At 38.3% G+C, this 15,383-nt stretch overlaps 2 protein-coding genes across 2 annotated transcripts; one reads left to right on the top strand and one right to left on the bottom strand.

The window, feature by feature from the left end:
* Positions 1-1,224: 1,224 nt before the first annotated feature.
* On the bottom strand, positions 1,225-14,079 carry YEATS2 (YEATS domain-containing protein 2). The gene is made up of 3 exons (XM_051213283.1): positions 13,711-14,079; positions 4,633-9,351; positions 1,225-1,291 (listed from the first exon to the last, which is right to left on the bottom strand). The coding sequence occupies exon 2, from the start codon at positions 9,349-9,351 to the stop codon at positions 8,680-8,682; it is 672 nt and encodes a 223-aa protein (XP_051069245.1). The 5' UTR covers positions 13,711-14,079; the 3' UTR covers positions 1,225-1,291; positions 4,633-8,679.
* UFC1 (Ubiquitin-fold modifier-conjugating enzyme 1) lies at positions 2,142-2,720 on the top strand (the record flags this gene model as incomplete). The annotated part of the gene is made up of 2 exons (XM_012940891.3): positions 2,142-2,399; positions 2,432-2,720. The coding sequence occupies exons 1-2, from the start codon at positions 2,191-2,193 to the stop codon at positions 2,718-2,720; spliced, it is 498 nt and encodes a 165-aa protein (XP_012796345.1). The 5' UTR covers positions 2,142-2,190.
* Positions 14,080-15,383: the final 1,304 nt, after the last annotated feature.

The raw sequence follows: 15,383 nt of genomic DNA, 5'->3' as shown, positions 1-15,383 counted from the left end.
AACCTTCGGCGCACGACGATCCCATCCAATTCGGTATCGAACCAACATCACGTTGATTCTGGTGGGAGAGTAGTGTAGTGGCATTGAACAATAACCGCACAATCCACAAAGCTGAACACGAGACTACTCAGAAAATAGATATTCAATATTTAACGCGGAGAAATACCTAACAATGGAGAAGGCGCGAAGAATGAATTGAATGGACTGTAGTTGATCGAGTGGCATGGCTCGGCCATGCAGGCGTGGTCCATCTGAATGTTACCTCATATCTTCTATTCATATTAAATATACTGTTCCTTCTCTAGCCTAACCTTGTTCTACATCATGTATTGGTAATTGATACGATTCAGTGAGTTGGTGTAGTCGATGGTGTGACTTCCACGTAAGATCTTATAGATTAGGCAGTTATATCATGACAAATCTACAAATTTAGGATTAGGTCTATTATTAGAGCAGTACTACTATCATAGTAGACCATAGTTCTACAGATGCACTATAATTCAGATACTCATAATCATCACAAAAACATCTTCAATTATAGATTTTGAATTTCTCATCACTGAACGTAAACCATCTACACTAGGTCCAGAAATTTTAAGAGACAGCTTTCCACTCGAACTTGTTCCAATGAACTGCTTGATAACTTGTTATTGACGGAATTGAGGTGCAGAAAATTAAGAACGACTCCACAGTCCCTTCTTTCTCATGTAAAAGTATGAAACCCCAAAACATTGAAAACAAAGGCCAATTATACTACTGCTGCAAAGTTAAAAGACCCAAAAAGGAGAGCAAAGAAAGCTACACAGTCAGTCAGTCAGTCAGCTACAACGTAGGACCAGGCACATACGTGCATCGGTCCAGGTTGCCATACCGCATCAGCACAACAAGATGAACACCGGATTCATAGCAGTGGTTAGATAAAGGTAGTAATATGTAAGAGAAAGGTTGCATATAGACATATAGTACAAGAAGAAAGAATTGGTTCGTAGAAAGAAAGATATGAAGCGATTTCAATCTCTTAGTTTAAGGGAAGACAGGGAGTGTATACACCGACGCCATTGTGATCGATTCTGAGCCATGTCACCAAGAGTCTCCAACCATTGGTTACGATAGTCACGCGGGCCCCAATCAAGTAGTCTGCATCTACCAACATGGCTCAGACTAGAAGTTAGTGACCTCAAGCATTGATGCCACGTTTTGGTTTGGCCGCCCCTAACTTTCTTCCAACCATTTCCAATACCGGATAGCATTGCACGTCGTGGTACACAGTGCAGATGTATTAGGCCTTCCACTAAAGAAACAATAATGAAATTTCTTAAACAAAAATGTATTCGTAAAAGACTTCGAAACCTTTCCAAAAAATCCTTAAAAGTATCGAAATCTGAATGTTTGTGCGACCATCCCATCGGGACCCCAATGTGGTGATTATGTATGATAATTAGAAGTATTTGAATTACAGTACGAACTATGAATCCCAGAAATAACGCAATTGAATCAAGAAGTATCAGACAAGCGCGAACAACTGTACTCTATTTAGAATCCCAAATCAAGCATTCAACAAGTAAAAGGGATTCTTTGTTTCTTACAAGCGCCACATAATGTCCATTTTTTACAACATTTTAAGTTTGTGTAAACGTTGTAATTACACAAAGAAAGCTAAACAGAATTTCTTTTCTCTTATATTGAGTGAAGTAATGGACTTCAGTGCGTTCAGCATTTAGAACGCCTTGATTATTAACCTACTATCATACACAGGGAAGCTTGAGAAACCAGACCTCATCACTATAATACAGCAGGTTATGAAGTGATCAGATTTTGATGTACGGAATAACAAAAAATAATTTTGGGCCGGACACGTCCTCTCTGTTTCCTCCTCTCGGATCAGGATAACTCATAGGGCATAGAAGGCGTGCACAAGAACGACGAAGGAATAAATTACCTATGACATACAGGTTTTTATACCAACTCATCAATTCTTGGGATTTTTGCACAAAGATGTGGTATCTGCTTCTCCAATTGACTAATTGAAAAGAAAGATAAACACTAACAGAAGCTTACTAGAAGATGAATAACGTAGCCCGTAGGCCCACTGTGCCCAAAACACAAATACGAATTTGTTTGGACAATTCGCAGCGGGCTATGTAAACCACGTGCTACGTGATCGGAAACTGGTGACGTATTGACTTTGTAATGGTTGACGAAGCTACAAAGAAAACTCTTGCTGCAATTCCACTTCTCAAAACAAAAGCTGGTCCTCTAGATGGAGACATGTGGATACAAAGGCTGAAGGAGGAGTACCAAGCCCTAATAAAATACGTGGAAAATAACAAAGCGGCAGACAACGATTGGTTTCGTATTGAATCAAATCAACTTGGGACTCGTTGGTATGGAAAATGTTGGTAAGCCCATTAGTTTGTGAGTCTTTTTGCAGGTATATACAAGATATGAAGAAGTATGAGTTCGATTTGAACTTCGATATACCTGTTTCATATCCCAGTACTAATCCAGAACTTGCATTGCCTGAGCTTGATGGAAAAACAGCGAAAATGTATAGGGGCGGAAAAATATGCCTTACGGACCATTTCAAACCCCTATGGAGTAGGAACGTTCCTAGATTCGGGATCGCACATGCAATAGCACTTGGTTTGGGTCCTTGGTTGGCCGTAGAAATTCCTGATTTGATATCAAAAGGAATTGTTAAACACAGAGATGATCAGTAATATATGTATTTCCATACTTAATTTGATGTACTAATATTGTTTTTTTAATTGTGGCACAAATTGGCTTTTGTAATAATTTATATGAACTCAGTTTTAGAGATTGATACTCATAATTCACCTCTAGCTTTCAAAAGATTGCCTTCATCAACACAATAGTCTTTTGTATTTGCAAAACAAACCAACGACATTGCTTCGATTTCCTTGCATGTGTTTAGCACTACATGATAATTTTCTTGTTCAATGTATGAAGAAGCCTTTTTCCATGTATCTAGTAAGGCGTGTTTTAGTCTGAATGCAAGTCTTAAGTTGAACTAGGGTTGGGTTGCTACATCCTCAAAAGTATTATTGATGTTTTAACTAGGTAAAGTTATTTATCACATTAATCATAAGCTTCAGACCACCAAAAGTCGTGCTTTCGTTAGTGGTAATAGACCATAGATAGTTACTATGCTATTTATTATTGAGATTTCCGATTAGTCTAAATGAGCATGAGTCACCATTCAACTACCTTATTATTTAATCCATTATTGTCTATTATATCTGACAGTACACTAATAAGTACATACTTTCACGTGGCCTTTTGACCACACACTCCAATCTGTTTAGATGGGTGCTCAGATACTTGATTATTAACTGGTCTTACTGCTCAGACCCACTTTTCACGTAATTTATGAGGAGCAAATTCAATCCACAGAAACGCTTGTCTGAATTCAATGGAATATATTTGAGGCAATTTTTATACTATGTATATCATTCGTTTTGATAGCCGTTATTAAATCAAACTACGAAGTAACAAGTCCAGTTCGCTATCGTATGACACATCAAAAGGTCAATAACACGAAGCGAGGACAAATAAATGAATACGATTTATGAAGCACATGTGTATATAAGCAAGCAAATGAGTCGTTGAACGATATAAGCAAATAAGATTTAAGCTAGTATGAGGAATTTTTGTGTGGTCTATAATACGTGATTACTCATGCAAACATGATAATAATGATAATAACATAAAGTTACACACAGATTATTAACGACCTAGTGGTACTGTCCATTAAATTAATTAATTAAAGGCCTTATTAAATTTAAAATTTAACTCAAGTGTAGGTCAGGGGGCTACATTTTAAAGCATAAATAGTTACCAAACATTGTTCAGTGTATATTTTGGTTTTTGCAACAATCACAAAATAATTATCGGGATCGAACACCAACAGTGACCATATGTGCATATTGTGAGGAAAAATTAATATTAAAAGTTTTATCCAGAATAATGATCCACACGACCAGGCATTCAAACAGCCATACAGATAAATTATATATACATAACATTTGATTTACCTCAATTTCATGGGTCAGTCTATTCGTGGATAATAACCCTGTCTTAGTAACACTATCGAGAACTAGAACATATTCAGTGAAGTATGAGTATTTTGAAGAAGTTTAAAATACTGTGAAACCATAAACCGCATAAATTACTCAGTTACTCTTTGATATTACTAATATTTCAGTTAAAAGGAACCAAAACACAACTTATTAGTCAACAAGATAAGGAGAGTTCATTATCCGAAGAAAGTTGTTGTAGTGTAACGTAAGTGCATTAGCTTAAGTTCTTTTTATTTCTCCGGACCGCAAGTGAACAAACCGATTTTCAAAAAATTACATGTCTGAATATAACATCTTAAAATGTGTGGTGTGTGTACTAGTTGCAAAAATCCTATTAGATGACACAGCATATAACCAGTGAAATATTTCTAAACCTGTCAAGACGAATAATAAACAGTATAACGGAACAGTGCTACATCATACAGGTGAAGAACTTAGTATTTGAAAATATGAAAGGTTTATTCGGTTGCGACTGTGTTGTGCTTGTGTGCACACTTTCGTACAGAAAGACAAACCAATTTTAAATGCCTACCTACTCAATTGACTATAGCGCCTCACGCATTAGTTAATGTTCATCCTGGTAGACTGTTATTGTAAGAATACTCCATCGATGGAGTCATTCACGTTCAAAAACTAAATTCAGCGTATTAAACATCTGATAATAGAAATCCGTAATGGGAGACCCCAGGCGGCTTTGTAAGAAACTTATCATAATATTTAATGCTTCATATGTTGTGTTGCAGTAAATTTATTCGTTTTCTTCTGAGTGTGAGAACTTTAACTGCTGCAATTTCGTTACTGGTTCATTTTGTTTGGTTTCTCAATGGTCATTTGTTTAACAACTAATTGTTGCTACTAAGTGTTTTGTCTTCACTTTCCTCAAACGACGATAAAGTTTTGGGGAAACGAGTAAAGAAATCAAGAATTACTTCAGTGACGTTTATACCGACATTATTTTCACAAAAATAATGACGCTCTGTCGAACTGTCTAGACAAACGAAAGAATAAAACAAATATAGTCAGACACTAACCATTCTGCATGTTACAAAACAAAAACAACGCTATTTACAACTATTGTTGACAGTAACTAGACGCAACCCATCGCAAACTCAATACTGCATAGCTGCAGACACATGACCACGCGGTGAATCTGTAATAAGCTCTAACATGACATAAGTAACCCGCCTACATAATCATTCGGCATATGAATGACTGTAGGACTGGTTGGCCCACAGTCTTGACCATCTTTCATTACTGTGTTTTGATACTATTCTTGTAAGAGGCTCATATTCAGTCCTTTATCATTTTCCCCGAAAAACCTTGTTAGCTAGCTCTCTGTTGTAATAGGTAGTTGACAGTTTTCTATTATTAATTTGATGCTAATCATTGTATAAAGTCTTTGTTATTCTGGTCCAGGCAAATTGCTTCGTTGGACATCATACACACCGCTATCGAAATAGTTACAGTGATATCCAACCCTTCATTGACTTTAAGTATGAGTTATTAGCAGACGAATAATTGACATGTTAACATACTGGACATACTGCTTAATTAGTTCAGGACGATTATTGATATGTTATATATTGTAGTTTTACTAGTTGTTCACCAAAATTATATTCAGTATTGGTATTAATTTGAGATTACAGTCACTTCAGTGCTGTTTTTGTGCGCTTGTTAGAGTTCATCTATATCCATGACCAGATTAATAATAAGAACTCAGTCGACAGGCACCTATTCGTATTAATCTATAGCAATACGATCAATCTCCATCTACTGTCCGCATGATGAATCCTTAGTTCAGGTGCTGCCCTAAATTTCTCTGTAACTGCTACATTGATGTGGTGATCGGGGTTGCATACCGAAATGACCCGATTGAGCTACATTGGCTGGGACACTTGCTCCTTTATATCCTTCCATGTTGGGGAACAACAAGACTAGAAGGAGCAAACTATAGTCGTACTGTTGATTTTATAGAAGTGTGACAGCAGTAATTGTTTCCTTCAAGCAACCAACACCTGCAGCTATGCTGCCTTCTCATAACAGAAGGGGCTAAAGACAGTCGACCATAAAATTGTCACACTTCACCTTACTCCATGGTTTTTCGTCTCCGTCGGTTAAGCCCTTTGGAAAATGGAGCCAACACATTGGAAACTTCTCGTAGGAGGGTTGTATGTGACCGACCTCAGACAGTTGCTCGTTGGGCTGCGTGGTCACCTTTCCAGGTCGCTTTGACGATTAATCTGGTTCCTCACCCAAGTATCCCACAAAGATATATCCCTCTATGGTGTAGAGATCCGGGAAGTGACAACCATCCTCATACCTCTAACAGCGCGCGAGATCACTTCATTCACGGGCAAGCCACATCATCATCTGTCTCAATAAACTCAATTGTCGGGAACCTAATTTAATCAGTGACTATTTAATGGAAACGACAAGTTGACAACTGTAAGGATTTATATTTGACGACTCCCATACAATACGAAATTTCTTGGGATTGATGAACAACGTACGCTCCTAGTAATTTCCAACGTACTGGACTTGTATTTGGAGGTCACTTCCGCTCTGGCTGAATAAATACATCACACCTGTTTTCTATGAAAATATCATGTCGCTTTCTATTACAATATACGTTAAACTCAAAATATTTTAGAAATATATATACATATTTGCCTTTCCTTTTCGATCTACTGAAATACATTCTATTCCTGACTATCGTTATATACTACTTATGTGTATATAAGTAGCGCACACCACACAGCGTAGGGATAAAGTTATCTGTGCTTCACGTCTAATTATATGCTTCGGAATTAAGGAACTTTTATCAATATTTTACCAGTTTCTGACCGTCAGATTATCGAATTCAGATATATATGTGTATAATTAGAATAAATATTAACATTAATTGGTGAAGAATTTTAGTTTACTTACGTCGATGTTATGTAAAGCCCATCCATCAACCACAGAACTCCACAACCCAAAGCTTAATGTGGTACTAAATAAACATGTGGTTCAGTAGGTAGTAGGTCAGTCGGAATTAAAACAGCCAAATTGAGTTAATTGAATGGTCGGCCTCTTTAGTTTGGTTGTTAACCAACGTAAGGAGTAACAAGTGGCTACATCAATCAGTCAGTAACAAAGTGGAACTTCGTACGTACGTACATCAGTCCAAGTTATCATACCACATTAGCACATCGCATCCCCAACATACTTGCATTGTTGCTTATCTAGTGGTCAGAAGACTCTGAATTTTGTCAGCGTCTTCACCAAATAGAACTGTCATCGGCATATTCTAAGTCGACAAGTGAATCTCCTGGTAAAAGTTCAACTCCTGGAAATTTAGATGAGGAAAGTATTGTCGCTAAAATCACACCAACGACGAAGTTAAGCAAGAATGGAGAGAGTGGACAGCCCTGACGAACACCACTTGAGGTAATCAATTATGATGAAAGTTCACCATAAGCTCTCACTCGACCAGTTTTGCAAGAGTAGAGAGCCTTTATAAGGTTGATGTACTTCTTTGGTATTTGTTTCAGTGGCAAACACTGCCACAGAACCTCACGATCAACGGAGCCAAACGCCGTCTTAAGGTCGAGAAATACTACGACTGCCGGGCGTCTGGATGTGTATCTATGTTCTAGGACTTGACGTAGTGTGAATATCTAGTCTATACAACCACGTCTAGGTTGAAAAGCAGCCTGGTTTTCTCTAGTCTGTTCTTCACGTCCTTTGGTTCGGCGTCGAAGTATTATTGAAGCTAATATTTTAGACACTATATTAGTCAAACTTTTGTCCTTTCTTATAGACTGGTACGATCAGTGATTGAGACCAGTCAGATGGGATTACGTCCAGTTCCTAGGTTCCACCTAAGACCTCAGTCAATCTCGCTGCTAATACTGAACCACCATCCTTAAAAATCTCAGGAGTAAACCTGTCAGGGCCTGCTGCCTCCTACGCTTCAGATTTCCTATGGCTTTTTCAACTTCGTAAAAAGTTGGAGGACCTACAGTAACTTGCCATTCAGATTGACTGGAGATCGTGGGAAACCGAAGTGTGGCTGAAGGCCAGTTGAACTGATCCCTAAAGTGTTCTGCTCATCGATTCAATCTCCTGAAATGAGAATGAATTATATGTTCATCTTTTTCTGAGATAGTTAATTAGCCACATAAAAACCGTTGTCTACGTTTTTTTATAAAGTTGATACTTCTACAGTTACTTTTTTGATTCAATTACATAATGAGTTTATTCATCACTTCGCACATGTCTTAAAGTTGGCGCGTAATCAAAAAGCTAGTGTATATATTCACTAAACCCCACTGCATTTTCGAATATCCTTATGATGAAGCCATGGCAATAAACGAACAAGCTAGTAAATAGGCTCAAAATGTCTCCTCAGACCAACAATGTTTTTCTGAGTTCTTTATGAATCCCTGAAATATATAGAAGTTACCTAGACGTTATTTTACAATCTGGAAATTATTTGAAATGAAGCTTTCAGATGTAGAACATGTACTTTGCATCTTGAGATGATATTATTTAGTTGTCGATAAAAAATAATATACACATATTTATATATACATAGTTACTGCAATATGGTCCCAACAGTCGCAGAATCTACTTCGTTTACGATCGACTTCACTTCTTCAATAATTCCTTTCCTCGAGATAAGTTGCTTTTTATAAACTTCAATTGCTTCAGTAACCTTTCTGTTTAGTTCTTGTATAGAACACAATGCTTGACGCTTTGTTTCTTTAAAATCAGTTTCGTGTGCAATTGTTGGTACGTTTGGAGGAATTTGAGATCTGCTCATCAACGCCCGATAAAAGGACGGAGAAGGATCAACGAAAACCATTTCGTCGTAGATCTCTCGGACTAAGCTTTTATGACCCATCATTATTTCATGGTCACAATGAAACAACTTAATGAGATGAGTTATTATCAGGGGCTTTTCATTAGGATCGGTGAATATGACTTTCATTGTAATGTCAAATTCTCCCCAACCAGTTTCCGTCAATTCAAACGGTGGTTTGTTAACAATTCGTATGGGATTTGAATAACTTTCATGTAATTTAAACTGGACTTTTCTTATAAATGTCGAGAGGTCTTCGCTAGGATTATACGGTCGCAAAAACGCAGTCCATTGATGAGTTCGTCCATCTTCCTCACGTTTTTTCCCCAGATAACGTGAAACATTTCCATAAACTATAGGTTTTACAACTGTTGTCTTTAAATTTTCAACAACATCTTCAGACATCTGCAATAGTTAGGAAATCAGAATAAATAACAGTTCAGATTGGAAGAAAAATGGATAACTGATCCTATTTAATTCAGATTGTAAGTTATCACATACTCAAATGTAAAAACAAAAGTTGGGTGAACTTATTGTAAACCTAGTGATAGATGCCTCCATGAGACTTCCCCAGCGATGTAAGATGATGCCTCTAGGTCAAATAATACGACAATAAGTAGCTTTGTGTTCTGAAACCTGTCAGGTTTGTCGTTACGCATTCTAGTTAAACAAAAAGTGATTATGGGAACTAAGGTATTGGAAGCACTGAGACAAGCTGCTTCATTTGTGGTTATAAAAAAAAGAAAGTCAGAAGAGTGGAGTCTGTCCAGATGAACTGACGTTTAATTCTCAAGCTCTGATGCCTCAGTCACCATTTTAAACAGTTGTGTGTTACCATCATTAAGGACCTGTAGAGCTAACTCACTAAGACCGATAGTTTTGACATTGTGTTACTAATGCTATATACATTATGCCAAACCTTTCGTACCTCATCTATATTTCATGTGTTCTTAAGACTGTTGTATATTCCGTCAACAAAGTGTAATACCCTGAGTTTATGAATGCCATTACACTTTTTCCGGCGTACTGTTGTAAATTCGTGTTATCGAATTAGTATTTATATTCATTTTGCATTAACTACATCATGGACCGTTGAGAAAAAAACCGGGAAATCATTAAACATCTATTTCTAAATGAGTAAAAATATTACTGAAGAAATGCATATATCTTTATTTTCCTTCAATAGACCACACTATTTGTCTTACGTCAGTTTCCTAACTGTAGAGATGCGTAAATATAGATATTACAAGAGTGTAGAAGGTAGAGCAACTCCGCCTGTATCTCTTATAGGGTTACTGCCGGTCCCAAGCCCGGGTAAAGGAGGAGGGTTGGGCATGGGGTTAGCGTCCCCATCCCGTAGAAAACTAACTCGCTAAAAAAACGCTTACCAGAAAAAATAATCCAAACCATTTTAACTCTGCCCTGGGAGTTAGAAGGTCTTCATTTAGAAGAATTACGACGCTTCATGGTAAAAGCCGAGTTCCTTCGGAAGCCACGAGGCCGATGCCCCTTCTAACAACCAGAGCAAAAATTTTTATAGGTACATGGAACGTTCGAACAATGTGGGAAACCGGGAAGACCAGTCAAATAGCAATGGAAATGAGGAGATACAACTTAGCAGTACTGGGAATCAGCGAAACCCACTGGACCCAAACTGGACAGAAAAGGCTAGCTACGGGAGAGATGCTGCTATACTCCGGTCACGAAGAGGACAATGCTCCACACACTCAGGGAGTTGCTCTAATGCTGTCCAAAGTAGCACGAAATGCACTTGTAGGATGGGAATCTCACGGATCCAGAATCATCAAAGCATCATTCAAAACAAAGAAGGAGGGTATCACAATGAATATTACCCAATGTTATGCACCCGCCAATGATAGCAACGACGACATCAAAGATCAATTCTACGAACGGCTGCAATCAATCATAGAGAAGTGCCCAAGAAAGGACCTCACCATTCTAATGGGAGATCTAAATGCCAAAGTCGGAATAGACAACACCGGATATGAAGATATCATGGGACGACATGGACTGGGAGAGAGAAACGAAAATGGAGAAAGATTTGCAAATCTGTGTGCATTCAACAAATTGGTCATAGGAGGCACAATATTTTCATACAAACGTATAAACAAAGCTACATGGATCTCACCAGACCACACTACAGAGAACCAGATAGATCATTTTTGCATCAACAAAAAATTCCGAAGGACAATGGAAGATGTGAGAACCAGGAGAGGAGCTGATATAGCTTCAGATCACCACCTAGTTGTGGCCAATTTAAAACTAAAGCTAAAAAAGAACTGGACAAACAGCACTACAAAGGTTCAATACAGCCTTCCTTCGAGATACTGACAAACTCAATGAATTTAAGATAGCTCTCAACAACAGGTTTCAAGCTTTACAAGATCTACTGAAGGAAGAAGAAACTACTATGGAGGACAACTGGAAAGGCATCAAAGAAGCATTAACTTCAACGTGTCAGGAGGTTCTGGGCCTAAATAAACACCACCATAAGGAATGGATCTCTATAGAAACACTGGACAAGATCAAAGAAAGGAAGAACGAAACTTCTTCGACACTACGGAGTTCCTGAGAAGATTGTCAATATTATCCGGAACTCATACGACGGACTACAGTGCAAAGTAGTGCATGGAGGATAGCTGACAGATACATTCCAAGTAAGGACCGGAGTCAGACAAGGCTGTTTACTCTCTCCCGTCCTCTTTCTTCTGGTGGTCGACTGGATTATGAAAACCTCGACATCTGAGGGAAAACGCGGAATACAATGGACAGCTCAGAATCAATTAGACGATTTGGACTTCGCAGATGACCTAACCCTCCCATCGCATACACACGAACAAATGCAGATAAGGACAGGCAGTGTAGCAGCAGTCTCTGCATCAGTAGGCCTCAACATACACAAGGGGAAAACCAAGGTCCGCAAATTCAAAGCGGAAAACAGCAATCCAATCACTCTTGATGGAGAAACTCTGGAAGATGTAGAGTCCTTCACATACCTAGGAAGCATCATCGATGAACAAGGAGGTTCAGATGCAGACGTAAAGGCCAGGATCGGCAAAGCAAGGACAACATTCCTACAATTGAAGAACATATGGGACTCAAAACAACTTTCAACCAATATCAATACGAATGTCAAGACAGTTCTACTGTATGGAGCTGAAACTTGGAGAACTACAACAACCACAATCAAGAAAGTACAAGTATTTATAAATAGCTGTCTACGCAAAATACTCAACATCCATTGGCCGGATACTATCAGCAATAGCCTTCTGTGGGAGAGAACAAACCAACTTCCAGCTGAAGAAATTAGGAAAAGACGATGGAAATGGATAGGACATACATTACGCAGATCGGCAAACTGCATCACGAGGCAAGCCCTAACTTGTAATCCTGAAGGGAAGCGAAAAAGAGGAAGGCCAAAGAATACATTACGTCGGATAATAGAAGCAGATATGAAAACGATGAATTACAACTGGAAGGAGCTGGAAAGGATTGCTTGGGACAGGGTTGGATGGAGAATGCTGGTGAGCGGCCTATGCTCCTTCACGAGGAGTAACAGGCGTAAGTAAGAAGGTAGAGCTACCTTGATAACGTAAATAAACTGTAATTAAGGGTCCACATATTATTTTAAGAATCGTCTGATGGGACAGTTATCGTTGGACGATTTTTCAAGTTACGTACGTTAGTGGTTTACGCATAAAACTTTGCGGCAGCCAACACCTTTAAATGGCAAATAGCAGACAACCAGTCTTCTAATGGCATGAAGCTTGCGGAAAAATGCATTATTAGTTGCGAAAAGCGGGAAAATATCTTATGCAGAGGTAATTTGGTGACGCTATAATCAATGGACGACCTTTAGCGACGCTAAAAAGGCTTTGACAATGTCCACCTACATACTATGGTTGAATGAAGTTTATAAACCAGCGTGAGGAATTAGGACTAATATCTACAGTTGAAAGTTAGAGTTAGGAATTGGATATAGGGTTTTCATCACAAACTGACATCAGTTATAATGACAAAACTCTATTTAGCCTAACAGATTAATTAATTTCGCGCCAAAATTCAAGAACTGTTACCGTAAACCTGACTCGTTCGTCCATAAATTATAGCCTCACGATACTTGTAAATAATTCTTAACGAAAATGTGCATTAATCGGACAAGCAGTTATGCAAAATGTTATTACAAACTATCATTTTTCATAACCCAAACCATTTAGCCAAAAAATTAAAATATTGACTTCAAGAAACCTTAAGGTTTGTAGCCGCATTTTCCTGGAATTTCTAGTGAAGCTTCTTCGAAATTAACTAAAATTCCCCTAACGTTGGAGCATATGTACAGAGAACACTCTCAGCGCAACATACAATCTGTCACAAGAATCAAATAAACACTGATGTTTCGAATTGTAAATAGCCCTTATGATAGGAATTTATAAGATTTTCAAAATTTTTCAATCCCCCTATTTCGAGGGGAATTTTTTCCGTGTTCAGTAAATTGTGGGGGAGTAGCACAAAAACTCAGAAATTTCCCCATGTCGTGGGAAAACTCTCAAACTTGGGGGAAAACCACAAAATAGGGAGATCGTGTGTGTTCCGTCGTTAGCTTAGACCAGCTAATTGATCCTGGGGATTTGTAATTGTGTGTTTTGTGCCGGTAAAGAAAACGAGAACTCTAAAGTTAAAAAACGAAAATACTGGACTATCGTATAACACATACTTATCACTTTAAAACCAATAGTAACGTACCTGTAGAAAAGTACTCCGAAGATTTAGTACGGGATTCAATGGTTGCAGTTGGGATATAAGAGGCTTTAGCTTTTTGAGATTCCATATCAAGCTGCAGTGGATTACTTGTCCCGGGGATGAGAAAAATAAAACAGATAAAATGTGATTACAGAAAGCTTAGGCAACTGAAGATATTTCGACTAATATGACCTTGAACTTGAAACAATTTATGTCGTGATTTCCGCTGCCAACATGTTGTAGGTATAATAATTTACTCTTGGTAGAGTTAAAAGTTAGTGTGGTTTCTACAGTGGTTATCAAATTCGTGATTTCGCAGCAAACGTTTCTGAGGCCAAGCTGTTACTCTACGAGGAGATTCACAGATGAAAGGTGATGTAGCGGTGAATAAATCCCCAAAATAAATAGCTCTGTAAGCTTTTGACATTGGATGCTGACCATATGTTTTAGTGGACTCATCTAGCTGAAGGCGCTCTGTCAGGCATCCGCACCAGATCACGTGTGGTAACGCTGTGCTCAACATCTACTGCAATCGCTAGCCAGATTAGATCAGAGAATTCCGATATATTGGTAATCGCCAAATACACTCTTCCGATCTCCTCGACTCTGTCTTTTGATTTCTCTCGGTGGGCACAAATCATATTAGAAGGTGTTACTGGTAGAAGCGTTGTCAAACACTGAATACCTGTGTCACCATCAGTGATATATCTGCTTCTTGATTACTTCTTACTAAGTTCTTAGTTGCTTTCTTTATTGCCAACCAACTCTTACACAAAAACACGGACCTTAGATAAAGTGACATAAGCATAACCCTAAAGTTAAGTAATCAGTCAATCTTCGTTACAAAGATGCCACAACCATTTGGAGTTTGATAACACCTTTACCAGCAACACATTCTGTAATCTTAACCTGTCAACCCAGTGAAATTAGAAGTCAGAAGCGAACAGGTTCAAAGATATGTTATACCTTGTTTTTGGAGTCGTTCGAAGACAAAGTCCAGATGCCGGATATGTGATTCACTGTCCGAAATTGCAACCGAACATTCATTAAAATACGCATGTACGAAGCTGAGACGTCGAAAAATTTCATTGATAAATCTTTGAAAGTATGTACAGCATCGCTCAAGCAGAAAGGCATGCGCGCGAATTCGTAGAGTCCGAAAGGTGTCATAATAGGGGTTATAGGAATGTCGTCAGCAGCTATGGGAATTCGATTATGTTTTGACCAAGCCGATTTTCGAAAAACACAGCTGTACCTTTCAAGGTAGCTATCAAATCGTGAATGTAAGGTAACAGGTAATGATCGGAAATGGTGTTTGCATTGAGTTACCGATAGTCTCTAGTTGGACGCCAACCAGGGGAGATGCCCTTGGGCTATTCGACGGCCAAGTGATTTTAAAGTCTATCATATGTTTCAGTTCGTTTTTGTCTAACTCCAGCTTTTCGGGTGTCAGTTGGTGCGCTTTCAAGTATAAAGGTGGTCCTGTAGTCTTGATGTGATGTGTAACATTTCTGGTTACACAAGGTAATTCCGGTCGCGTTTGGTAAATCTCATGGTGCTTATCTAGTATTTGTTGGTAGGATTGATCATTCGTGTATTTTACTGTGACTGAAGTTAATCTACAACCAAAAAAGAAAGTTACACAAACATATAAATTAGTATTTCCGTCTACTAAT

This window comes from Schistosoma haematobium, chromosome 3, assembly GCF_000699445.3.
Source record: "Schistosoma haematobium chromosome 3, whole genome shotgun sequence".
Taxonomy (NCBI): Eukaryota; Metazoa; Platyhelminthes; class Trematoda; order Strigeidida; family Schistosomatidae; genus Schistosoma; species Schistosoma haematobium.
The sequence above is the reverse complement of the archived record's forward strand: the minus strand, read 5'-3'. Positions and strand labels throughout refer to the sequence as shown.